At 30.8% G+C, this 27,389-nt stretch overlaps 1 protein-coding gene across 1 annotated transcript in view; it reads right to left on the bottom strand.

Moving 5' to 3' along the window:
* The window catches only part of LOC126836042 (uncharacterized), a 235,968-nt gene extending 214,721 nt beyond the window's left edge, over positions 1-21,247 (bottom strand). Inside the window, exons 1-2 of the mRNA XM_050569006.1 lie at positions 20,773-21,247; positions 9,516-9,561 (exon numbers count right to left, since the gene is read on the bottom strand). Of these exons, the coding sequence (XP_050424963.1) occupies positions 9,516-9,561; positions 20,773-21,018 (292 nt within the window). The 5' untranslated portion in view covers positions 21,019-21,247. The remainder of the gene's footprint in view (positions 1-9,515; positions 9,562-20,772) is intronic.
* Positions 21,248-27,389: the final 6,142 nt, after the last annotated feature.

Raw genomic sequence — 27,389 nt, forward strand, 5'->3', positions numbered from 1 at the left:
AAAATTAATAAAATACATACGTTACCATTTAAGTTCCAAAATTTAATAAAGCTCTAGAAAGTACTAAAAAAGATAAAAATTTGAATATTGTCTAATACTGTATTATAGCATAATCAAAAATATTTTCAAAAGAAAAACTAAAAAAAATCAATTTTTTTAAAAGAAAACTGGTATAGGGTGTTAAAAGAATCATCCGGTTTATCACGAATTTGTTATCAGTCTCGATCATTCAGCATTCGATTTAATTGTTAATTAATTGCACAATACTTGAAATACGACCAAATGTTATATAGAAAATAATTGTACTTTTTACTACAAAGTGGTATGACTAGCCTGAAGTAAAAATGGCCTAAACTTTACTCCTTAATAAATAGACGGTGTTGTATCCTCTTACCTTTGAGTGACAGTGTAATTACTATACCATAGTAACCTTAAAAATCCTTTAGATGGTTTTCCTTATACCATTAGATTCAAAGAACTAAAGTTGTTATTGTTGTTTTTAGCTCCACCAACAAGTAGTTCATCAAGCAGTACTCAAAGTGACACCACACAAAGTATAATTATTTAGTTTTAATACATTTTTATCTCAAAAATGCTAATAGAAATAATATGATAGAATTATCATAACATTTTTTTTATAATCTTATAGAACCATACTTACGGATAATAGTATCATAATATACTATATTTATGATGAGTTATGAGTTTACTTATGAAATATTTTACTTTGTATTTTATAGGTACAGAACAAGGCACAAACAATTAAAGAAAAATACAAATATCCAGTAATTTTGGGTGTTTTATGGTATGTTTTTTAAGATGCTATCATAAATTCATAATTATATAACCTAATATTTTAATATACATTATGTATTAAATTAAAATGATAATATTATTACGTAAAATAGGAAGAATTGAATAATTGATTTTTCAATTTATAAGAAAAAAAATGTTATTTTTAAGGTATAAACATTATTATATTATGTAAACAGTACAACAGATTAAAAAACATAGTTTTAAAAAACTAATCAATTAGCTGAGTAATGTACATATCAAAATTTTGAGAATAGTATAACAATATAATTTTTCAAGAAAAAATTGTAATCACGTGTTATTATTATGTGTTATTATTTTGACTATTGTCAATAGTCAAAATACCAGACAAGTTTTTATATTTTCTCTTGAATTATGTTTTTAAGCCTTTCTGCTTACCACGTTATAGAATGCACATTATCAATACTATTTCTAAATTAAAAACCAATTGGAAGTACGAAATATGGGTCTGAAATTAAAGTAAAATACACAGCACGATAATAAAATGATGAATGACTTTAACACTCAAAAGTGCATATAACGTCAAAAATACATATTATTATAATATAATGGACGTCGGCGTTACTGCGCCTTTATATGGGTATTTGTATGTGTAGATGCGTGTAAGGGGAAGCATGTCAGTGATTGATGATGGGCATCCTCCTTTCCCTTCCCTATTATCATCCTTCAACTTTCGTCGTTGCTCGTTTTCCAATAGCATTTTTATATTTGTAGACATTTCGTTGTCTTTTTCTGATAGGCTGTGGTAGTCGACTGACAAAAGACTGCACACTGTTTGGTGGCGGCCGTTTAAAAGCCGCACATAGAATCACATATAGTAAACGACTTTTTTTTTTTATAACAGCGTCATCGACGACACCCAAGGGACAAGGTTCTGAGGTCTATTTCGGGTTTGACACCTGATGTGAGGATGATATAATAGCACAACGAAAAAATAAAAAAGATTAGCAAAACTACTCCTAAAAGCGTTTAAAACATTTATAGGTAAAATATTTGCAATTAGATTGCACAACACCAACAAAAAACAATGATTGACAAAAATGTTAAGACCTAGGGCTACTGTTTTTATGCAATTTGTTTAAATCCAAACACAGTAAGCACTTTCTGTAAGATACTGCACTAAAATAACTATTTGTATCTTAGTATCTCTCGCAGATATAATAAAATATTGAATGCGGGAATTGCCCTAAGTATCCACATTACAGCAGTTTCGGTACAACCTTAGTTTAAATACAATTTAATCATTAGAAATACACAACCCTTGTACATTTAAAAAAAAAAAACCCCATCCGATGGGAAATCATTTAGCTAACAACTAATGACAAACTGACTGAGGTCTGAGTAAAATAGAAAAGAAAAATTAAACTATAAAAATATTGAGAAAAACGATCAGTGGCCGAGTAGTTAAGGCGGCAGTGACACTTAGTCACTGCCTCTAAAGCCTATTTTCAATGGTAATAGTCATAAATATCCGTCTATAAAAAAAAATATAGAATATAGATAACCATGGTTTTATAGTAACCATATCATGATGGAAGCGTTGGTCCTTTATGGCCTGTTCAGCTCGCACGATGATGATAAAAAATATTAGACAATTGATATTTAAGAGCCTATACCTTCATACGAGCCAATAGGTTTAGGTTTATTATTGTCAAACATGACTACTGTGTTAATAGGCAGTTTAGACTTTTGATCTTTTAAGAAAGACAACGTGAACTGCTATGACCAAAAGTATGGTTGTGTGATTACTGATGAACATTCTATTCTAAATATCTGGGTACCAATTTTACCGACATTTTTCAATTGGCTTTTTAAGATAAAATGTATTAGGTAATGATTTACGGGTTTTTATTGACTAATTAAATACATTGATGGTATAACAGCGTTTGGACTTCCAATTTCACGTTCTTGTATGATTCTAAACCGTTTAAACATAACTAATTGACTAGAATTATAAAATAAAAATGAAAGCAGAGCTATAACGATTTCACTTTAAGAGAAACGAATACGGTTATAAGGTATATATTATTATAGGGTCTTGCGAACATTCCACGTACAAGGTGTGTGCAGTAATTTCAAGAAAGGTTTCACAAAAGAAGTATTGCTTAATACGCGTCAGTATCGGCTCCCCGGGGAAAAGTCACATATTTTTCTACGGCCTAGTCGTAAAAGTCTTATAAATAAATCATAGTTATAGCCGTTGCGAGGGAACGACCGGAGGCATGCCATTCAGACGCAGAATTAAAATCGGTCGTTCAGGTAAACTTGTATCTGGCCTAGAGACAATTTGCGATGTCTCATTAAGTATTCATCGGGGCTGTGTACATAATGTACGTACAATGTGCTGTCGTTTATTAAATGCGAGCACGGGACGCCGCCAATGCCAATGTCGGTAAAGGAACAACAAGACAGACGGAATGTGTTCGTTCGACTACCGCGTTTTCTGAAAAAATGAGTTCAACTCTATAACAAAGAACGGCGTATGTGTTGTTGATATTGAATAAAAAAAAATCCCCTTTTTGACCTTTTTAACGAGAGACGACGATTCAATGTTTTCCGTCCGATTTGTTACTCGCGTGGGTGGTGGTGCACTATATGCGTGTATGTGTCTGTTTAGATCCCCTCGTATTTAGTGAGCAATGACCCATTTGCAAAAGGGTGGATATATCTGCTCGGCCGAAAGTACCGTTAAATCATAATTACTGATTATTGTCATCGTCGTGCGGGCCAGTTGCAGTCGGCTATTCAAACCATCGTGAAAATATACTGTTGAAAGATCCGTGCAAAAGTTACCCGTATCGTATACGATCAGTGGGTAAATAATAATAATCTAATTCGGTTAACTTAAACACATCGTAAAAACACATTATTTGTAATACCTACGACACGATAATATTTACCAATAAACCATGAATTCCAAAAATATTCGATAAGTTTTGGAGTTGTTATCATTTTTATGAAATTTATGGCTCTATACTACTTGGGCCTAACCTAGAAGGCTTAAATTGTGTACATTTCTTTTTGATTAATAAAAACAATCCAATATTATAACGGATCATATAGTGCACAGTTTGTACAAGTGAGTTCTATTTTTTAAATGTTGTCTTTTGTAAAGTCACATAAATCTTAAACAAACAAACACCTGCTATGTAAGTCAACATAGCCATATTAACAGACACAGCAAAGAGGAGTTGTTTTTCTTCTATTAACCTCGTTGCGAGAACAATTTTATAGGTTACATATATATATATTGTACATGCAGCCGTTTTCGGACCAAATAACCGGAGGGATGAAATATACATATTAAAAAGTGAAAGAATGACACCTCCTATGAAACTTCCCGCTGCGTCCGCTAAAAAAAAAATACATTGTTCGCGTTAAAGGTTACGGTACTACCAACACAACGGCTACCGTTGCGAGACTGCATAATATGATCGTACAAAGTCATCAGACCGTTTGATTAAAAACGGCGTCGGGTAAAAATTCGTATGGAGAGAATAAAAAATGTATAGGGAAAAAAAAAGGGACAAATCGCTATTGTTTGTTTTAGGCCGGCACCAGCAAAGTCGAGGCAAACACGTCTGCCTACAACCGACTCTTCAGCATCGACAAATAATATCGAACCCTGTCCGACACACGCGTACCATATAGTTATGTACACTTAAACAATTTTTTCATTCGTCCACAACCGACAGCTATGGTGTCCGGTGCTTGACTTTACATTCACAATCCATACACCAAATTCGGATTCGTTTGCACGCGAAACGGCAAAAGCGACACGGTTATCGTCTTGTTGTTAATGGTTTATATTATTAATTATCCGTGTACGGTATACACGGTAACCCGTTGTAGGACAATCCGCCAAACCACGGTTATGGTATTATTATACTTTGGCAGACTATTATGGATGCGGGGGAGTGACAAATGCTTACGGCACGCGAACTTTGTAGGAAATTTCTAGTCACGGAGCGGCAAACGCGATAAATTGCGCCGCGCCGGCACTTCGTCTGAGTCTGGTCGAAAGGCGTTATTAAATCACCGGACCGGTCGTGCGGAACCCAAAGGGACCGGCGTAAAGAAACGTTTTGCATTTCCGCTCAACCGTCGTCAGCCGAGACGAACACGAGTCATCAACGTTGCCGAAAACGATTACTCTCCGTCGTGTAATGACGATGATACTTCGAAAAAATAATAAAAAAAAGTGCGACTTATCCACTACTACGACCACCGTGGGATATGGGGAGGGGAGGGTTAGCCGACGAAAATAACAGCCATACCATCATAATATTACTATCGTCGTCGGTGTATTTTGTTGTCAAAACGGGCTAGAAGGCGTTTGACGTTCGAAATCCTATAAATACACCGGTTTAAATTATAATAATATAGTAGTCGGTTTATGGCTCACTACGACGAAATGGCGGCAACGGCGGTACATACTGCACAAGAGCCGAGATTAAAACGCGTTGCAGATGGGTATAGGACCGACTATACGGTTATAACATCGCACGCAGTGACGAGACAGATTTTATAGTCCAACGTCGGTCGTATGGAAATTATATTAGAGTGCGGGGAACGACAATTTGGAAAAACTGCGGTGGGGCTAACGATGACGGGTAAATAGCACAGAAGTCTGAACATGTCAAGTATTTACATTTACGAGAACACGAATTTACAGCGGAAACGTCTTGATAGTGTCTGAGATATCCGTTTGAAAGACTTTGATTGGCAATAACGTTTTTTGTAACAGATATTCTATAGCCGTGAGAATTCGCCGAGCAATGGTTTAGGCCACTGGCGGTTTACCAACTCACGCCGTTGATCCTTAAAACAAGAAGATTAGAAAAATCTGTATTTGTGTCATTAAATTTCTCCCAGATGAAGTTGGACACAAATAACTAACTAAAGTAGGTATGTACCTGATTATTAAATTTCACTAATAATTGTACTATTAGTTTATTTTATGTGTACAATTTTAGTATTCAGTAACTTTCGTTCGAGAAACTCATTTCAATGTAGATACAAACTATTGGAAAATCTAATCCTATTCCGTCAAAACAAGCGTAAAAAAGACATACGAACAAGTGGTGAAACACACCCGGAATATTTTACTGTCAGAAAACAGTTGAACTTGACGGGGACACCGTAAACCATGTCAGTTTGATAAACGACTTAAAGACGTCGACTGCATTTCAAAAGCTGCTTGCGACGTTGAATTCAACTTTCTACACATTTTATTTGCTATCCATAAACGCTAATTAAAATAATAACCTTAAAAGATGACTAGGAAAACATAAAAATTAATAGAAACGAAACTATTAAATTTAAATGGTTAAAGTTAATATTACATGCATCGCATGTCCAAGTATACTGCATCATGTTTATTTATAAAAATCAAAGAAATTATTATTCACTAAAATATTAAGTCCTAATGTACCAAATTTGACATTTAATAATTTAAAGTTTGTCACCAATTTTTTTAGAACATAAATTATAAGTACACCAATACAGTATCTTTGATTTTGTATAGAGGCAGGAGTAGTTTTTTCACGAAAAGTTTTCGAATAATCTTAAAAGCGTTAACTTAACAATCAATATTAAATAATCAACTCATCTTTTTGAATTTACGAAAAGGTGTTGTAGAGAGTGAACTTATTAAACTGTATTGTAATATAATGCTTAAAAGTTTTGTGTAAAAATTTAATGTACAAAGCTCAATTAACTCAACTCGGAAAATATTTTTAACTCTATAGTTTTTCTTTTTAAAACATTTTTACTTGTTTTATTCTTAAATATTTCTAAAATTACTAAATATTTACTTTTTTTAAGATTTCTATCAACTTTTGAAAGTTAAATAATAACGTATATATTTAATTAGCTTTTAAAATTAGGAATAATTTGCTAAAAATGTTGACTGGTCTATAATCAGTTTTAGATAATTACTTTTAAAGTTATTAAAGTTTAAAATTGAGAACAGGAGGAAGGGTGGAGTGTATTATTATGCACTCTACCGTCCTACATTTTAAACTTTATTAACTCTAAGAGTTATTAGCCAAAACTGGTGCTCGACCAGTCAAAATTGTCAGCAATTATTGTTTAATAAAGTAAGTTAATTAAATATGTACGTTGCCATTGAATTTTTTAAAGTTAATGGAGCTTTGGAAAAAAATGAAAAAGTAAAATTTGGGTATCGTCTAAAAAGTATCCGAAAAGGAAAATTACAAAATTGAAATTATTTAATAGAAAATTAGTGTTATACGTTAAATTGATTATTCTGTATAGTCAGAATCAATGTTTTAATTTCCTAAAATTGTTCTTTTAATACCGGAATGTGAATGGTTAGCTGAATTACAACAAAGCAAGCAGTGAAATTTTATATTTTTTCTGTTCCCTAGCACAAAAGGTTTTTTGAATCATGAATTCATGAGCCTCAAAAGTGAGTTATGCCGAATAGTTATTAAAGGGATCCTATGTTCCCCGGGGGAGTTTTTATTCATCAATGCGCTAATCGAAATTAATCCAAAACAACCTGCGTGTTTAAAATTTTAATTTTTGTTTATGTTATTTTTTATTAGTACGCTGACTACACATTGTCAGGGTAACATAATAATTGCTTTACACGGTGTAAAATGTCTGCGAAAGGGGAAGGAAACGGACCATTTGAAAAATGACTCCTCCCTAAAAAAACATCCTTGGCGGTGGTATATTTGTTAATTTAAATAATACGAGAAACGCTCACCGCATGCAAAATAAACACGCATTGTTGTATTTATGCAAATTCCGGTACAGATTCAACCCCTCCCCCCCATCGCTTTCTGTTAGAGCCCAGGGCTTTATTATACTAAGACCGTCCGCATATAAAAACCAGAACGATATAATATATTCCAAAATAACACTCGATGAATTGTAATGTCCCGGTTAAAATTATTATTTATTTTTCGTATAGTACCGGTCTTGTTTTATCATTATCACCAATATTGATACCATAACTCATAACTACTAACATACAACTGGTATCGGTTTACAAAACTATGTTCTTTAGAATAATACTAATACTCAATAAAAGTATAAATTAAATAATTACGTTTTTAATTTGATAATATCGTTACTGCAAAAAATAAAGTAGGATGTTTCTTCTCAGCAAATTGTTTTCTAATATTTAGGCATACCGCATACAAGTTAATAAATCAAATAAATAATAATTATAAACTAAATAACTAACTTCTTCTTTAACTTAGTTACATCTAAAAAAACACTAACAACCAGTACCAAACCAGAAAATTACTTTAAGTAACACTAACCAGTGTTTAATTTTATTAAGAGTTTACAAAATATAGTTATGGGTTATGAAAATGGGAACATTAAAATTAGAAAGGCTAGTGTCCACGCTTTAAACAGTCCGAATAACATCAATATGTCCTTTTTTTAAATGATCGTTTCATTCAATGAGAGAACGAAGTACGCGATTTTCCAATTTATTTTGACCATAAAAAGTCATTCACTAATGCTTAGTAGTGTGCACTTGGCAATTTCTTTTACCGTCAAGTTCCAAGTAAATAATGATGCAGTGTTAACGATTGCAGAAAACGAAGGGCGAAAAAACACAATACACCAAAACAACGGGCATTTCCAAGTTGTTTTACTTTCAAAAGCTGTACTTACTCTCCCCTTTTTGGCTGAATCACATCGATATGAAACGACAATTTATTTCCTTCGTGAGTCCCAATAGAATTGAACTTTTATTCGTTTTTAAAATCAAAGCTTATTGGGTCATTAAAAAAATACTTTGTGTGTGTGTGTGTATGTGTTATTACAACACAAATGAACTAGGTATATTTTAGTAGGTAGTAAAATATTAGAATCCATTTGAGTGGAAATGTGTAACTAAATATTATACCAACATATGTTATAATGTATTGAATTTTGGTAACAACAACTAGTTAAATATTATTGGTCCACGTCGCATGATGTACCTGTCGATTGAGATTGCTTTAGGTTAGAGTGTCTTCCATCAAGGCCCTCTACTTTAGGTCACTAACGACGATGGAACATAATGTACACAATATTATATAGAGCGAGTCGTCACGAAAATGTCAACATCGTAACAGCACGGACGAGCCGACTACTCATTTGGAAAAGCTAACGTTTAACCTTCTTCGAGGGCAAACCCGTTGTATGAAAGGTTAAACATACCTAAGTGGTTGTAAATATCAACAAAGCCTATCGTGGAAACGAAAAGATACCACTTAAATTATAATAATATAAACGTAAATGTAACAACAACCTACTCGACAGGGAAAAGTGTAGCATTTATTATTGCATTTTTATGTAAAAATGCTCTCTAGCGTGGTAATTTTAATATAGTACTATTAAAATTACCAATTAAACACAGTGCGGTTAATGAACGTGAAGTACATTTTAACTATTATTTGTCAAGTTACAGTAGTAAAAAATGTATTAAATGTTTAGTCACAATAAAGTTAAGTAAATACTTGTATCAATTATTAACTTAGAGAAAAGAAAGAAAATAATCTTTATCAAAAAACCAACAAGTAAAGTACAAACAATGGTACATCATAATGATATATAAATATTAATTTTGTTGGAATTTAACCAAATGACAACAAATTAACTCCTTAACCCGTTAAAATAGTATCAATAAATCTATATTTTCGAGTACTCACCTGCAGCTGGAGATAGTTTGGTTATGACACCCCATCTGTGTCTCCACTGTAAAAATAATAAAAACAAAGGTTTAATTCGACTTACATTACGATTCGACATACGTTATTATGTATACTAATATAACTCATGTGTAGTAACCTTCATAAATAACAAAGAGACGACCAAGTTTCTCGCGTATATAATTATTATTTATTATACGCCAAAAAAAAGAAATCAAGACATTTATATAAATTGTGTTTACCTGGAATCCCTAAAATTTGTTAGTGTCGACAAGTATATAATATAATTTATAGCAAAAGTGATTGTGTACGGTGATTGGAAAATATTTCATTTCTTTTTATTCAAACCTATACATATATCATGATAAGAAATTGTGTTTTGGAAGGGAGAGCTGTTATTTAATATGAATGATGTACAACCTCCACAAACGAAATGTTTATTTCACCAATCGTGTTAGAACGCACAACACAATATCATTGTTCAGTTTTATTCTTTAAAAAATATAATCTTGATCTGTTTAAATAATTTGTTTTTTAAATGAAAATAAATCCCAGTCGCTACTATAAAGACACAACAAAAAATATTTACGCTCTTATAATTTTTACAACGAATTAATAATTAGAATTAAAGAATATTAAGTGACAAAATACTACTAGTAGTAAAAATAATTTAATTTAAATGGATAATATTTATTATAAAAATGTAGCTTAACACAAGAATAAAAGTTAAACAAATGTATTTTATATACTTGATTAAAGATGTTCCAGAAGAAGAATAAGAAGTTGTTAAAGATGTAGTGTTTTGTAATAAATCGGTTAGTATTAAATAAGTAGCTTATTCGCTCTAATACTTTTTTTTTTTTGAAAAAAAGAATAATAATGAAGCATGAATGTTTTATTTTATCTAAATCGCCTTTTCATTGAAATTCAAGCTGCCTGGCGTTTTTATTTTAACGCGCAGGAAATAACAATGTATATATTAATAATTTGCTGTTTGAAAATTGCGTTGTTTTATTTTGAGACGTAAATCGTAATATTCTTTTTTATTAAAAATATTATATTCTTAGATATTTTAAAAAAGAAAGTAATTTCTGTTTTTTATAATAGTAATAGTAATATAATAGTATATTTTAATATGCCTTTTTCTAATAGACGGAGCAAATATTATGTAGTTCCAGCGAGCCGACGTGAGGGCGTTCTTCAGCTTGTCCCGTGTCCTATGCAAATGCACATTATAGTTCTCAGCTTGAAAATACATCTATTATAATCTCTACGAATGCCCCGGATTCTTTGTCTAATAATGTAAGGTTTATGTTATCAACGAACTTCAGAGTGATACTAGAGTGACTGATATTCAGGTTGTTTTTATATGTTTTGATGTGTACGCCTCGATTGGCTCCTCATAGTAATAATAATCATATCAGGTGGCACAAACCTACTTTTTCAATTTTATTAACATAGGATTTTAAACGACTTTCATTCGTCATTAAATAGCAAAACTAACAACTACAAGAAAAAAATAATTTTTGTGCGGTTTTTAAAAAGAATCTATATCCATTTTTGAGCAAATTGTTAGTTTTAAAAAACTTCATATGGTGGACCCAATATGACATTTTGATAAGTCAAAATTATATTTTTTTTGTTTTATAAAAATTGTTTTATATTGATTTTAGCCATTAAATATGTTTGTTTAATTTCCAAATTTCCATTTATCAAATTTTAGCGAGCTCAAAAATCTATATAAAACCTATATTCAAAAACAATCTGATACAAACAACTCAATATCAAATAAATATTTTAACAATCTAAATTTTTTTGGGCCATGATTTGTTTGTAGTAAAATTGGTTTGTGTACGAAATGTCTTGTTTAGTTGTCTTTTAAACAGTTATTAAAAATAACTTACTATATTCGCTTTAGATACTCTAGTCGTGTTAACGGTAAATATTCTATTATTGTATAGTGTACAAAAGATTACCAAGTACCTACCCCAGAGGCTTTCAAGTACCCGATAAAGGACAACTAAAGGGTGTAGTTGTTGTGTGGTCATACATGTTAGGTCAAGAGTGCTAACTTAAAGGTTGTTTAGGTAGTGTTTCTAGAAAATGTCTAGTCATTGAATGTAAATGGCCCATTTAAAACATAAGGGGTGAAGGCAATAGGCATAAATATCAACAAAATTATAATGTAACCGATTAAAAAACAAAAACCTAACCTACCTACCTAGAGTGATCTCTGCACGGAAAAACATGTGGTTGCCTCTACAAAAAATTGGTTGTATCGGTTGATTACCAAACACTTTATATAGGAAAAACTTAAGCAACACTTGTGATTTTATGTAAAGAATAAAATAATACAAAAACCTTAACAAAATAATAATACACTTTTGTATTTACGCATACTTCGGTAGCAATGCTATCATAATCAGCGCTCAGTGAAACAGTGAACAGACTCCATCGCCCTCCTACTAAGCGTACTGATGTCCTAACTCCCTTGATCACTAGTGTTAAATAACTAACAAATAAAACATATCTGCATCATGTCCATTAAATTTAGCTACTTTAATTATTAATTGCTTTATTAAAATAATTTTATTACATAGAAGTCGAATTGACTAATTATAGGAATTGACTAATCTCAAAACCATACACTATTGAATGCTGCCATTTAAGTATATATTTTTTTTAAATATGTCACGATTTTATTCTTTAAACACTTTAAAGTTGACTCTGCATAAAATAAAGTTAACAATATAAAATAAGTTGTCTTAACTAAATTTTCAACCATCATTATTGATCAATACTATTTACTCAGTAAATTCAACTATAAAATGCTTGGTTGTTCTTTTAATGTACAACTCAAAAACAATCGTTTGGTTTTGATTCCACAGAAATCTACAAAGTAATAATATTATTTAGTCTTTTGGATTTGAATAATTCTTGATAATATTAAATTAAACCTAAAAATGTTCTTTCTTCATAGTTTGTTCACTTTTATTTAACCGGAATAAGTTGGGAAAAAATATAAAATATATTTTTTAATTATCTTGCCGTTGTAAGGTTGTACTGATAATCGTTTTTTTATTCTATTTTTCCTGCAAAGTAATAAAGAAAATCGGTATATTAATATGTTGATGACCCGAAGACGTTAATTCATAGAACGGTGTTGTAATTTTGAGGAAATTAATTTCCCGGAACGACGGCGCGACCAAACGCGTATAATCTACACATAGATTCGTGTCAGAAAATTGTAATTAGCCGTCAATCCAACGAACCAGTAGACTTCCTTGTTGCACGCATAACCAATACTGTATAAATACTAGATAATATAATATTGTATGGAACAGCGCTTCCGAGAAAGAAATATGTCACACTTAACGGCAGCACGCGTATTGATCTCATGAATAGCGGCGACATGAACTACAACGCGTTTGGCAGTATAAGAAAGCCACGCACACACGGACTGAGAGTACTAAAAACGTGGAGGGCTGAAAATGAGCGAATGAGAGAGAGAAAAAGGACGTATAAGATATAGATGGATACAGATGGAAAAAGAATGGAAGAATTAGAAAATAACAGTAGTTTTGGAACTACGTGTAAGTTCGCGGGGAAAATAGAGTTCTACAAAGAATAATATACCTGAAAGCTTGACCGCAGTCGAGTTTTCTCACACAAACCACACGTGCGTTCAAATTTGTGTTTACCGCAACAACACACTTTACTCGGAACGAATAAAAGCTTAATTTCGTATTAATTCGTTTATACTTAAACAGGACACCCTTAAAAGCCTAACATAGAACCAATACAGTATACCCAATTATAAAATATGTATGCAGTATTGATCTGGTCGTGCAAATTCATTTTATGAGTATGTTCTTATAGAAACAACGCGATAAAAATAATAATTATCAACGATGCCGTATAATAATACATAAACAAGCCGCATTGGATCTAACAACATTCTGTGGGGTTCGGGCAAAATAAACTCATAACTGATGTGTTATAAATTATAATTTTACCATATTTCATACAAAAGGTGGCCATATTTCCAACTTCAATATGGATTCGGATTTGGAATTCTGTGCTTTAAGTTCAAACCAAAGGTGAAAATGAGATTGCACAACAATTCTTGTTTAACCAAAACAACCGCAACTGTTCAATAAATAGTCAATTATGATTTTCTCATGAAGTGATTTTATCATTTTCCTTTTTAAATCATATAATTCTCAAAGTCTACGGACCAATTTTGCTGACTACTTTGTAAATGTATTTTCATACTATAAACTCGGATTAATATTCTACAAAAACATATTAGGTCATTAATGTGAAACATCGCCGAGGCTAAGGGACTGCGATGGCAATTTGTTAGTGAAAAAAAAGTGTAATGAATTTCTATCGCTTTACAAGATGCGACACGTATTAAACGGTTCACAATACGTATTTTGTCAATGTAAGTGCAGCGGTTAGATCCAAAAGAAAATGCCCTTTTCCGTGGTAAGTTTTCAATGGAAATCGAAAAAACCATCAACATACCGCACGCGAACAGTATTTTTTTTTTTTTTTTTAACAGCTAACATTTTACATTTTCGTGACAACCTAACTGCTGTAATGTACGTTTGTCACTCCCTTCTATATTTTATGTTTGTTACCCTTGTCATCTATTTCTCAAGACGTCAAAATTGTTATGATAAAATATTTCAACGAAAAAACATACATATTTACAATGTTAATGTACTAATCAATACCTAATTGAATTACAGATTCTAAATACAACTTTAATGATTATTCACGAACTTATAAGTGGAATACTATAATTAAAAATATAAAACATTGAAAAAGGGTAAACATATCTTACTTGTTATGACTGTTGCAAATATTTGGTTTGGTTGTCGCTCCTCCATCAGAACGTGAAAACTTATATAAGTACACATTTATACATATCAAAATATATTGCCCCCCCCCCTCTGGGCAAAGAACCAAAGCTGCCATTGTACACGTTGTTATAATAACACACTTATTTCGCCAACTAGTCAAACTTCAAGCTCATTTGGAACCTAAACTTACTATTAAGAATAGTAAAGAGAGTGACTGTAATAATATATTTCAACTTTAATATAATATAAAATAAAATGTTATTTGCAATGTTATTAAATGAGTATTATTTTGTTTCGAGAAATCAAATAGTGATGTATATCTTATACCATAAAAAAATATTATATTCATACTATATATTATTCTTATACTGTTAAAAAATGTATTACAACACTAGTTAGTTATTTTTTATACCAAGTTTTATTCTTATTAATCAATTAAAATAAACGTGGTGCATTGTAAAATTATTAATATTAACTAAATGTGTTATTAAACAATTAGTTGTTTACTATTATATAATTTTTGTTTTGTAAGATCAATATTTCATTTTATAGTATATTTCTTGAAAACGCTGGCGGTTGAATTATGAGTATTATTAAGAATGCATTCCGCTTCTTATCGCCAATGACACCTTTCTCCCGCCATCAAGTCAGCTATTAGTTTTTCGTGAAACTATACTTTGCACTTCATTTATTAATTATTATACTAGGAATTCGTTCTTATTTTAGTTACAACTGTAACAGTTAGCGTCATACCAAAAATGTATTAAGTAATGTTGAACGCAAACTAAAATGTATACAAGAGATTAAAGTACAAAAACAAAATTCTCAACTTGAACGTTTTGCTTTACTTCTAAAAGTGCGAATTTTAAACAGCGACAAAGAGAAACATTCAATTTGGATAAACACGGATAAAAAATTAACGGATAAAAAAACCGTTAGGCTTTTAAGAGTATTTCAAAAAATCTAGGCCCCGCACGCTTAGGGAAAACACTTTAAAAAGTATATTTTAATAGTTTCTACATCTCTTTTATAAGTGCTTACAAATATAAAATTTGCATAAAATATACAACAAACCACACATGAAGTGTTGTATAAAGAGCGTTAAGATGTTTTGATTATGATATTCAAATTTTTTTTTTTTTAATATACCATCTTATATACATGTCTTCAATAACAAAATTCTCCTCCTTATCTAAGAAAATCTAATGAATATTACCCTCCGGGCCATTATATACTGATAAACGTCACTCGCATTGTTCTCGACAGAGTTTACGTTTTTTAAAATTGCATATTTTCAAGTATCGATAAAATATTTAAAACTCAAATTGTAATCCATTGTCGTACACATATTTTATGTCGAAAACTCATTATTATGCAGAACAAATGATCGTTCATTATTTTTATCGAACGCCCAATGAATATTCAACGCATTAATATTTCACTGCGACAATGTTTGCAATATCGACAAAAACTGTATATTATGCGGTTATATAGCACACATATATTGTAATATCTATTATAAATAAATGTATATATATTTTACTGCGACATTTTCTAAGAAATACTTTAGGGAAATAATTATTATGCGTATTACTATATTATAATGATGTATAATATTTAAGCATAGGTTCAATATATTTATAAATAAATAGACATAATTGTAGGAACAATTTTATGGGAGCAAGGAAGCTGAACACTCCAATATTGTTTTATTCATTACCTTAATTCTATAGAATGAAGGACTTAATAAATATTTAGTACTCTAGTACCTCTACTTTTTTTAGTAAAATTAAAGCACTGGACATAGCTAATTTAAGCCTACACCGAGTACTAGTGCATGTATACATTTTTTCAACTTTTTAAAAATTGTATCGACTAATCTAGAAAAAACTTAAGCATCACTTGTAGTTATATATTATAAAAAAATAATTAAATATTAAAATAAAGCCATAACCACAAAAATAATTATCTTTAGTGTATACATATTTCGGCAGCAATGTTACCATCATCAGCGAATACAACAGACTGACAGTTCTAAAAAACTTAATATTAGGGAGGCAATAGAAATGTTTTAAAATGTGAAAAATTTGTTTGTCTGCGCTGACACGAAAAAAATTGTTTTGTGGTTATGGGTTTATTTAAATATTTAATTATTATATGTGTAGACTAATATCCTTTGTCTTCAATTCATATAAATAAAACAAATATTTTATTACGAAATCATATTTTTTTCTGAAAAATGCATGCAGTTATATATTCTATATTAATTAACAACTTTATTTAAGAAATACGACAGTTAATAGACAATCTACCGCCTAAAATAATCTTAAGATCTACCGTTTAATATACGACTATTTAATTTGCATTTCTAACCAAACCGAATAATAGGGAAATCATAAATAGAAATAGAAGTATAAATACACAATTTGTAGATGTATTTATATTTTTATTGTTTTATTCGTCGACAAATCATTACGCGTAGGTAGTTTCTAGTTTGCTAGTAAATTTATTTACATGGAAAAACTGTTATTGTAAAGGATTAATTTAATCATCGGCTAACGTATTGTGGTGTTTTACATTTGAATATTCAACTACTGCAGGTATTATCATAAGCTGCTTAAACGGTGAGCAAAATCGCTGTCTCGTGGAATCACTACACAATTATCACAAAAACCGAAAACTATTTCAACCTCTCAAATAGCTTTGGCTTTTATCCCGAAAACGTCTAATCACCATTACTACCCACTATATAATATTCTCTATGGTACACGGTTGTAGGTACCTGTGCTATAGACGCGTCCGCCAAAACTCATTTTGGAGCGGGCCAATTAAAATAGGCTGCAAGGGCGTTTTCACCCCTTTGTTTACATGGTATTTCTCAATTCTCCAAAGAAATCATACGTTGTGTACACGCCAAAACCGACGGCGTGCTAATAGCCATGGGCAGTTTTATTGTGTTCACGTTTAAGGGAAACTAGGAACTGGTGGAAATTTGATTTTTACAACCATAAACGCTTATAACAATACACGAAACATATGGAGTGGCGTAGCTAGTAGGGTTGTATATGTAGTTAACCCCCTTGGGTATTTTGTTTTGGAACGTTTGATAATTTTTTTAATTTTTTTATTGTTTGTTAAGAGTATAAGGAGATTTTTTTAATATATTAAAAATTTTATCGATGTTTTAATAATAATTTAAAATTAATTTTATTATGATTCGCATTTTAATTTAGTTTAGTATATATTCGAGATCGTCAGTACATACTAGTATTACTCCTTTATCATCGACTATACTATGGAAATATAGTTTCCCTATTCCCTAATGTATATAATTTAGTTTTAACTGGTATTTAGTTTATTGTTGAACGTTTAATTATATTGTGTAATTGGACGTTTAATCAACTATTTAATAATAGCTAACCCTGTATTAATATCGTAATTTTTATATTATTATGTTTAAATAATATCACAAAACATTTTTAAAAAGTGTTAAACATTGTTTAACACTAATATTCAAATAATCTTAGGTTCGGTTTATAGACTCAGCTCAATGTGTTTGAAAAAATATTCAAACTTGAGACAAAATAAGAGAATGGTAGGAACTGTTATTTGTTTTACTAACTTAAGTATACAAGATAAGTACTTTATACTACAGGATTATATTTTGTTTTTAAGTAAGTAGAATTCGATAAAAAATTCTTACATCCTATAATTATGTTGTTTTTGTTAGTGTATGTAATGCACATAAAAACACCATGATTTTTAATACAAAATTTCTAATAATATTTGTTATAGATCAATAAAATTTTACAAAAATGATAACTCGAAAGTCAAATTATTTTCTTAGTTTTTTCAGTTTTTATCCAAAATTGAAGAAACCCTTTAAAAATGTATATATTTTCAACTTTTAACTGTATAATACGCAATAATTTTAAAAATATAAATTTAACTTAAAGTATTATATTTTTCAGACTTAAATAATTTGTATATTTTAAAGTATTTATGTAAATAATTTTCAATTCATAAATGCTTTAACACATTAATAAACATGTTACTTAGTTGTGATACGCTAGATTCACTAATTACTGATATTGTTTTGTATGACCACTTTCACAAATTAATGAAAATACCCAGTACAAAGTATTCAAATCAATGTTGTGCTAAACATGATATTATTTGACAGTTTTTCCGTTTTTATCCGTATTTTTAAAACCTACCCACAAATAACTCATGATTAATTCTCAACATCGTTGTCAGTAACATACTCCTGTGGTCCCTATGATATTGTATTGTCGTTTTAATGATTATTTAGTAGATAGATACTGTATATTAATGCGTGGAGTTCATTTCGAGGGACTAATAAATATAATGAACGCTACTCATGGATAACGCGACTGCAACGATACAGTAACGTACAGCAAAATGTAATGTTACTATTTTTTTTTTTTTTTGTGTACTTAAAAAATATTAATAGCTAAATAACACCAACTGATATTTGACTTAACTATCTAAGTGCTATAATTCTATTACTTTGGAAATACGTTCATTATTTCATTAAAAAAAATACAAGATTTTCCCAAACTTTAACAAATAAAATAGAATACAATGTAAATATTTTTAAAAAAACAATTCGATAAAAAAAAAATGTATCATTAATTAATAATTTTGTTGGATACCATTTGAAGTACTTGAGATTGCCTTCTCTATCTTATCCTATCGACTATTCAATTTCAACGATAAATAATTTTAAAAAATGTAATTTTTTTACGCATACTATGAAGTGATAAATTGCTTATGGGATCATGTTAGCTATTGATATAAAAACCGTAACTGTAAAATGATAAATCGGCCAGATGGGACATCTAAAATTATGAGTAGTATTCAAATTCACATCTATCTACAAATCAGTGTCTACCCTAGAAACAATAATTACAAGTCTTTTTTTTGTATTGAAGGTTTTCTTACAATACGATTATAGTAATTTAAAGAAAGTTGCATTTTTTTTTTAATTTAGCTTGCCTATTATGATGAAAATACCGGAGTTTAATGTTAATTGTAATGCAAGACTAACAATATTAATTATTATGTATTTTTATAAGTCGGGCACATCATAATTTTTTTTTTAATAATTACATTTTTCATATTCATTTTTGAGTACTTCTTAGTCTACAAAATTGTTCATATGATTCGATTAGAGCTCAGCTTTTTAAATAAAGGCAACTTTAAATTTATATTGGAATCTATAAATGGACTCGTGACGATATGTCATCATTATATTGTGCCATAATATGTAGAATTTGTAGAAACTTTTATTTGTAAGCATCGACAAGACCAAAATACAAATTTAAAAAAAAAGTATATCTTGAAGTTGAAGAACCTATTTGAATTACTATATAAGTGATAACAATAGTAAGAAAGGACTAGAAATATCACAGAATAGTTTACTATGGAGATCAAAAATGTAAACACTATCTTTTTTAGTTCCATCTATGGGGTACGAGCCTAAGTATAGCATGTCATTGATTTCAGTGTTGCTGTAAAAAGTGAGCATTTTTTAGCTGCGGTGCGTAGAAGATATTGTTTTTACAATGATGTATTTTTATTTATTTATTTGTGTCTGTACCCACGATATCTTCTAAACCCCCTAACTGTTTTTTTTTCATGAAGCAACTTTACAGATCAGAAATCTTACCTGAAAGGAAACTGTATTGAACCAAAAAATAGAAATGGTCACCCTTTAATCCTTAAAATTGAAAAAAACACTAAAAAAATTGTCATATTTTTCAACTTAAAATTACAGCACGAAATAAATTTTTTCTTTTAATATTCAAATTAATTCCAAATTTGTATGAAATTTCCTTCAATTAAAATACTATCGTTATTCTTTGAAAAATAAAAAATAAAACCTTACTTCTAGAAGGGTTAGAAACTTTTCTTTATTTCTATTTTTCCAGCAAACTTTTAAAATTTAAGGCCTAAAAATTAGACTAAAGTTAGATCTAGTATGAGGATATAACCACAATGTTCTCGAAAAACTAAAAAAAAGGGGAGAAATTACACTTTGACCGTAGTAAATTTCTAGGTTGCTACGATTAAACTGAATCAACAGTTCCTGAAAATTATTTTTATCACACTGTTAAATACATGGCTAACAACAATGATAAATTATTATAGACAGACGACCAACCCTAATCGCATCCACACTAATACAAAAAATACTATTTTGAGAACACTGTTGTCAATGCGTGTATACCTACAGATACGCATAGAAGCGTTTAAATGAAAGTGATTTTATCACTTTCAGTTATAATAGTTTTTGTCGGTTGTGACCTCCTCCTACTCCCTAAAATGCCCCGATCCGGCGGTTTTTGTATTATTATTCTTACTTTTTTGTTGTCCCTGAACTTGAGCCATCCGTCGACTACCGTCTGGTCGGGAGTGGCCGGCACCTCAGTGGTCATGTACAAGACGTCCGTCGAGTCTTCTCCTTCGGACTCGGTGGCCGAAGAATAGTCTGCACCACTGCAATGCGAACGGGCGGGCGAACCGAAGGCTCGACGGTCGTACGACCTCAGGCTTCGGGCCGGTGACCCGAAACTCCGGGCCGGAGAATTGTAACTACTGTCGGTCATTTTTTTTAATTTATTTTTTTAGTAAAAAAAAACACACACACGCACACAATCACAGAACAAGAACGCCGCGTTTGACCGAGGAGTCTACTAACCGAGCGCGCACTCGTTTAATACACTAGTAAGAACCGTGCGGACGATTGAAGGGGAAAAAATACACGTACGAATAATCAGTCTCGGAAGAAAATTACGCCAACACGTCGGGTTTCCGGTACGATAATACGATTCGGAAGTAGAACGGAGACGTACGTGGCGGCCGGCGACGCGCACAGAAATGCCGCGGTCGTAGCCGATCCCTTTAACGCGACACAACATCATAACCTCATCCCAAGCACGGAAAAAGCGCCCCTCGCGGACAAGTCGGCCGAAGAGCGGCGATTTAAAAAAAACACCAACCGTCATATTATATATTGTTGCGGCGTGGACCGACGAACACCTGAGTTATTGTACACGTAGACGTATTATACGGCTAATCCATTAATTAATAGCCGTGGCCGTTAAAGGGAAAATCTAGTTATTTATCAAAATGCACTGGTCCCAGTGCGTTACGACGGCGAGACGTTAGATCCCGAGATAGTCGTACTTGGTTTTATTTTGGTTGAATTTGTTTTTATTTCGCACCTTCTCACTCCGCTGCTCATGACGTGCTTAAAAACCCATCGATCCCGCGGCCCTGGTCCCCGTAGACCGGCTGACGGTCACCCTTTAACCGGTGCGAGGAAAACTGTGATTTCGACGCCGCAGCCCTCGAGCCGATAAATCCCCCACGCGGATTCACCCAAAGACTCGCCACGTTTGCATTTAACGGAGTGTATACCGCAAAGGCCAACATAGCAAATAGTCGCGTGACAATTAAACATAATACGAATAAGAGAAAACCCGCATTCATCTATTATATTTCATTGTATTTTTGAAATATAAAGTTAACGTAATAATTTGTTTAATGATGCTGGTTCAACGATAAGGTGGTAAATCTGAAGACACCATAATGTATACTCAATAAAGTATACATATATGACAGCTTCCTTGTTGCTAATAAAATGAAAGTACAGAAAAATATAAGCAAATATGTAAATTTGTTTTACATGTATGGAAATAATAAATATAATCCAACAGACGAAATGGCCAAGAAAAATCACCTAAGAATTTTCAACTCAACAATCAAATGGCCAATATAAGCAATTTTAAGAAATTAAACAAATGCCATTTATTAGAGAAAAATAGGTCGAGTTTTATTTAACACATAGAACTTAATCATTTTTTAGCTACGAAGATGTACCAGGTGTCAAATTCCGCGTCACAAATGATGATTAGCTACCATATTATTATAATATGTATTATGATCATTACTTTGAAAAAAGTATTTTTACAATTATTGCATATTAGTTGAAAAATTCCCACGTGACATAAAGAATAGTGAACGACCATGATACAAGTATATTATGATTCACGACGAAGAAGTTATTTTTTTATTAACTCAGCTAGGTTTTCTTGCTCGTAATGGTAAACGTAAAACAGTATTGTTTGGTTGTACAATCAATTACACAGCTGCTGTTTGTGCACAAGTCTACGTAAATTGGTGTCAATAGTTTTTTAAGTTTTTCTTAGTAACTTAAGTATAATATGTGTTCAAGATCCAGTTTTGAGTTGCCAGGATTTTGTTTATACGTACAATAACTGTAAGTAACGCATAGAAAATATATATATTTTAAAATTGCACACTACAGGGAGATCAATTTATATTATTGTACAATATTATATAATAACCAAATATTTACCTGCTAAGTATTTCTCGGAGCTCTATTAACTTTTGAAACTTAAATGGTAACATATATACTTAATTAACTTTTAAAATTAAGAATAATTGACCAAAAATGTTGATTGGTCGATAACTAGTTTTTGATAATCACTTTTAAAGTTATTAGAGTTTAAAGCTTATGACCGGAGGAAGGGTGCATTCAAATATTATTTTTATTTACCTGCTTTACTCAATGATACTCTACCTCCCGTTCGTAATTTTAAACTCTATTACCTTTAACAGTAATTATCAAAAACTTGTTATCGGCCAGTCAAAATGTTCAGAAAATAAATATATATATATATATATATAAACGTTACCATTTAAGCTTCAAAAGTTGATAGAGCTGAAAAATACTAAAATAGACAAAAATTTAGTAATTTTATAATATTGTAATAACATAAATAAAAGTTTTCAAAAAAAAAAAAACAACAGAATTGCTAGTACTTTTTAAAATAAGGCCTTACGTTAAATTGATTACCTCTATGTATGTGATGCGGTAAGTGAAAAGGGACCTCTTATGTCGGAATTTTCTAAAATTAAGTTAATGCTCTTTTCTGAATCTTTGTAGCAAAAAAAATGATTATGTTATTTCATCTTAAAGTTTGCGACTTTCTAGTCGGCTCTTTTCCCGAAATCGATATCTAGCAGTTTAGACTATTCGATTTTTTTAGCTATGTCCTAATCCTAGAGACTTCAAGGTCATCAAAACACTATCGATACTCAGTGATAAATCGATACTTTCGACCTTAATTATGTTTTGTGGTTTTTCTCGAAATTAACTTTGCCGATAGGATGTCCCTTTTTGCATTATATTTTTAGTTAGTATGCAATACTGTGCTAACTTATAGGAATCGAAGCGGACCCTGGTGTGATATAGTAATATTTAAATAAATTATACATCTATATATTTATACCTATATACTGTTTTAGATTATCTCTTTGTTTAATCAAATATTGTAATTACTATAAGTATAATTTAACTCACTTAAATTTTTTTTCTTAATAAAATGCGATTGGTACTGTGGTGGGTTAAAAGTAAAAAAAGTCGACTTATTTACCTCCAAAACCGAGGAAAACTGAACAAAATTTCCAATTTTTCACGTTCAACTTGGACTTGCTATAATATGTACATCGAAAAACGGTCGGATGGAGTCAACAATTTTTTCGAATATTCATATGCCCCTACCCGCATAGCCTCAAATCCAACTTTCAATAATCTGCAAGAATTGATATTTCTTCGTTTTTTTTCTTTGTTTTTTAGACGCAATTTTGAAACTTAAGAGCTCCAAATTGTACTGAAGATAGGTCTATTATATGTGTATATTTATAACTTGTATACAAAAAAAAAATCTATCGTCAACATTTTTAAGAAACTCAACCATTTTTTTTTTTATATATACATTTTTTTTCATTGATTGACCCCTCACCCTCCCAAAAAATAAAAGGTAAACAATTGAAAACTGATGCCGAATTCGGAATCAGCGACTCCAAAAACATATGTTTCGATATCTTTTGTATAAATATGTATAAAAAAAAATATGCGTTTAAAAATATTTTCGCTACGATGCGGAGTTGATAAGGCATGTGGATTTTTTTTGTCTGTAAACACGATATATGTATTTTCTTTGGGCCGATTTACTCTAGTAGCACCCTGCACCTCTATATATCCAAAATTGTATGTGATTATTCTTGCGAATCTGTAGATACTACCATACTTTGGTTAGTTCTTACTGTGTTGGTTTATACTGAGCTTGGTTTCGACTATACTGGATTAGTCAGTACTTGGTTTGTATTCTACTGGTTTAAACTATATTTGGTTTGTGTTATACTGGTTTAGACCGTACTTGGTTTGTACTGTCCTAGGTATACACTGTGTACAGATTCGCGTTGAAGCGTTTTAAAGTGTTAAAATCACTTTCAAAATAAATACCAATTGATTAATTAAATCACTACGCTAATTTATAACTGTGCTTGGTTTATACTGTACTAGTTTGGACTGCACTGGTTTAACTGTACTAGATTGGAAATGTACTGTTTTCTGTTTATGATCTCACGGTAAGTCTTTAAATGGCTCAACCAATTGTATGGTTTTGTTTTTTGTGAATTTGGCTAATGTTCGTTGTGAAAATTACTCGTTATTACTACATCATTTATTATATTTAATTCGCATTGTGTTTCACGCCACATGTATATTTATAAGAGCGATGAAAGAACTTGTTTCGATTGTAAATGATCCGGCTGTTCAGTTTATTTATAATACAAAAATATTAAAATTTTATGAAACAACTTGTGTGAATGATTCGACAATGACAGTGGATTTACTAAATGTGTTTTGGATCATTTTTTGTACATAGTGCTTACAATATTATATTAGGTGAAACAAATCCAATACATTTAGACATTTTGGTTTTTGGTATAGACTGGGTAGGTCATATTAGTTTTGTAAGGTAAAAAATCTCAAGTCAAAACGATTTAGCATGGAAAAACATTTTATCGCTAAGATTTTAATCGCGTTAGTCGTTATATGTATAAATAACATTACAGCAGTTTTAAGCGTATAACATTTTATACTCGAAAAGGTCAATCATATTAATTGTCAACCACAACTTTGGAGAGACCTGAGACATGCGTTTCGAGGAGCTCAACTGCGGAATGGGTTGGATGAAGAAAAATACTGTATACAAAATTGTTCTAGGTTCAAGACTCAAGACAGTAGATAGAGCTGGATCGTATGTGTATGCAGACTGCAGTATTTTTCATCGTCCAACCGCAGTTCAGCTCCTCAAAACGCACGTCTCCCCAACGTTTTAATTGTACGCTAAAATCCCTCGTTTCGTTATTCATACACATAACGACTAACGCTATTAAAATCTTAGCGATAAAATGTATTCCATCCTAAATCGTTTTGACTTAAATTTTTTACTTGGCAAAACCAATATGACCTACCTAGTCTATACCTAAAACTAAAATGTCTACATTTATAATATTTTGTACTACCTAATTGAAGTTAGTAGCTACTACGTGCAAAAACCCAACCGAAACGCACTCGTTATTTGCTTAAGACATATTATGTAAATATCAAAAGTCTTTAAAACGTAACGTTAACATACTTATACTTAAAAATGTGTACACCAGAAATAATTGTTGTTAAAAAAAAATCATCAAAATATTTGTTACCTAAATGTTAGTACTAGAATTGGTTTTGTCACACAAAACATTTAAGTTTTGAAATTATTTTCCTTGACATTTGTATGTTACAGTTCCTCCAGGTTTACCTTTAATTTAAATTTCAGACCTTAAGTCCTAAAACATTGCTCAAAAAGGTAAATAAAGTAAATGTTTCTACCCAATCTATAAGAAAAGGTTTTTTTTTTAGGAATTGTCGACTTTTATAAAGCACTAATTTCGAGTTAAAAATTTCGTAAATTCGTCGGGTATACTTCTCGATTTTGAAATGGATAAGGTCAACTTTTAAAATGTTCAGCCCAATAAAGTACCTTTCATGTATGACCTTTTTATTTGTAGACATACTGCATTAAGAAATTGGTTCAAAAGGTAACTTTAATGTAAAAAAATACAATTTCATTTTCAAATTGATAAAATCCCTTTCAAATAAACGCTTCAATGCGAATCTGTCGATAGTAAGCTCAAACCAAGCTCAGTTTTTTTAGTTCATTATAAGTTAATAAAGATTTAATAATCTTGAATATCTAGATCCAAATTGTAATGGATTTCCGGTTATGTTATGTATTTCATTCAATGAGTATGCTGCTATTATTAAGAGCAGGTAAATATAACATACTTCTACTACATTACTACATAATTGTAATGATATGCATAAAAATATTTTCTTATTTAAAACTTTATAACTTTTTTTAATATGTATTTGATTCAAATACCTACCATTTTTTTTATTTTGCTCTCTACTCTCTAATCAATTTTTAGTTTTATACTTATTACAACTTTTTTTTAGTTACAAATTATGCTATATAATCTGTAGTATAGATTAATAATTAAAACAGAATATTACTATGTTATTAATTGTTAACATGTTTTCTCAAAGTGTTAAAATAATATCTTATGCAAACGTTGTGACTAAAAATACTTAAAAGGACGTCAATATTTCAGCTTAAAAAATACTTACACAGAATAAATTTTACTCGCTTTGTAAAAAAAAATACCTTTAACGAAAACAAAATAAGAAGATTTAGGAGACAATTCATATCCTTTGACAAACCTAATATTTAACATCTAATTTTTTTAAATGTTTTAAAGTGATACAACTTTTTTTCACGTCATTAATTTCCAAATCGGATATGGCATTGTCTCCATAGTTATTGTATCTTTCGATTTTCAATTAGTGTATTTGCTCTAAAACCATTAGGAGCCAAGTAAAACGCATTCTGTGAGCTGTGTTTCGATAAAAATACAATTTTAAATCGGTGTCAAGGACGCTGTGATAGTCCAAAATATGAATTAACTACCTAAAACAAAGTCCTAATTACAGAACAAATAATAACACAGATTAACATTTAAATTATGAGTGCGCAAAAAATTGCCTATACCTAACTCC

The sequence above is a fragment of the Adelges cooleyi genome, unplaced genomic scaffold (genome assembly GCF_023614345.1).
Source record: "Adelges cooleyi isolate 19-005CV unplaced genomic scaffold, UGA_ACOO_1.1 ACOO_flye_CR_arks_rails_tigmint_CR_PRNA_23, whole genome shotgun sequence".
Taxonomy (NCBI): domain Eukaryota; kingdom Metazoa; phylum Arthropoda; class Insecta; order Hemiptera; family Adelgidae; genus Adelges; species Adelges cooleyi.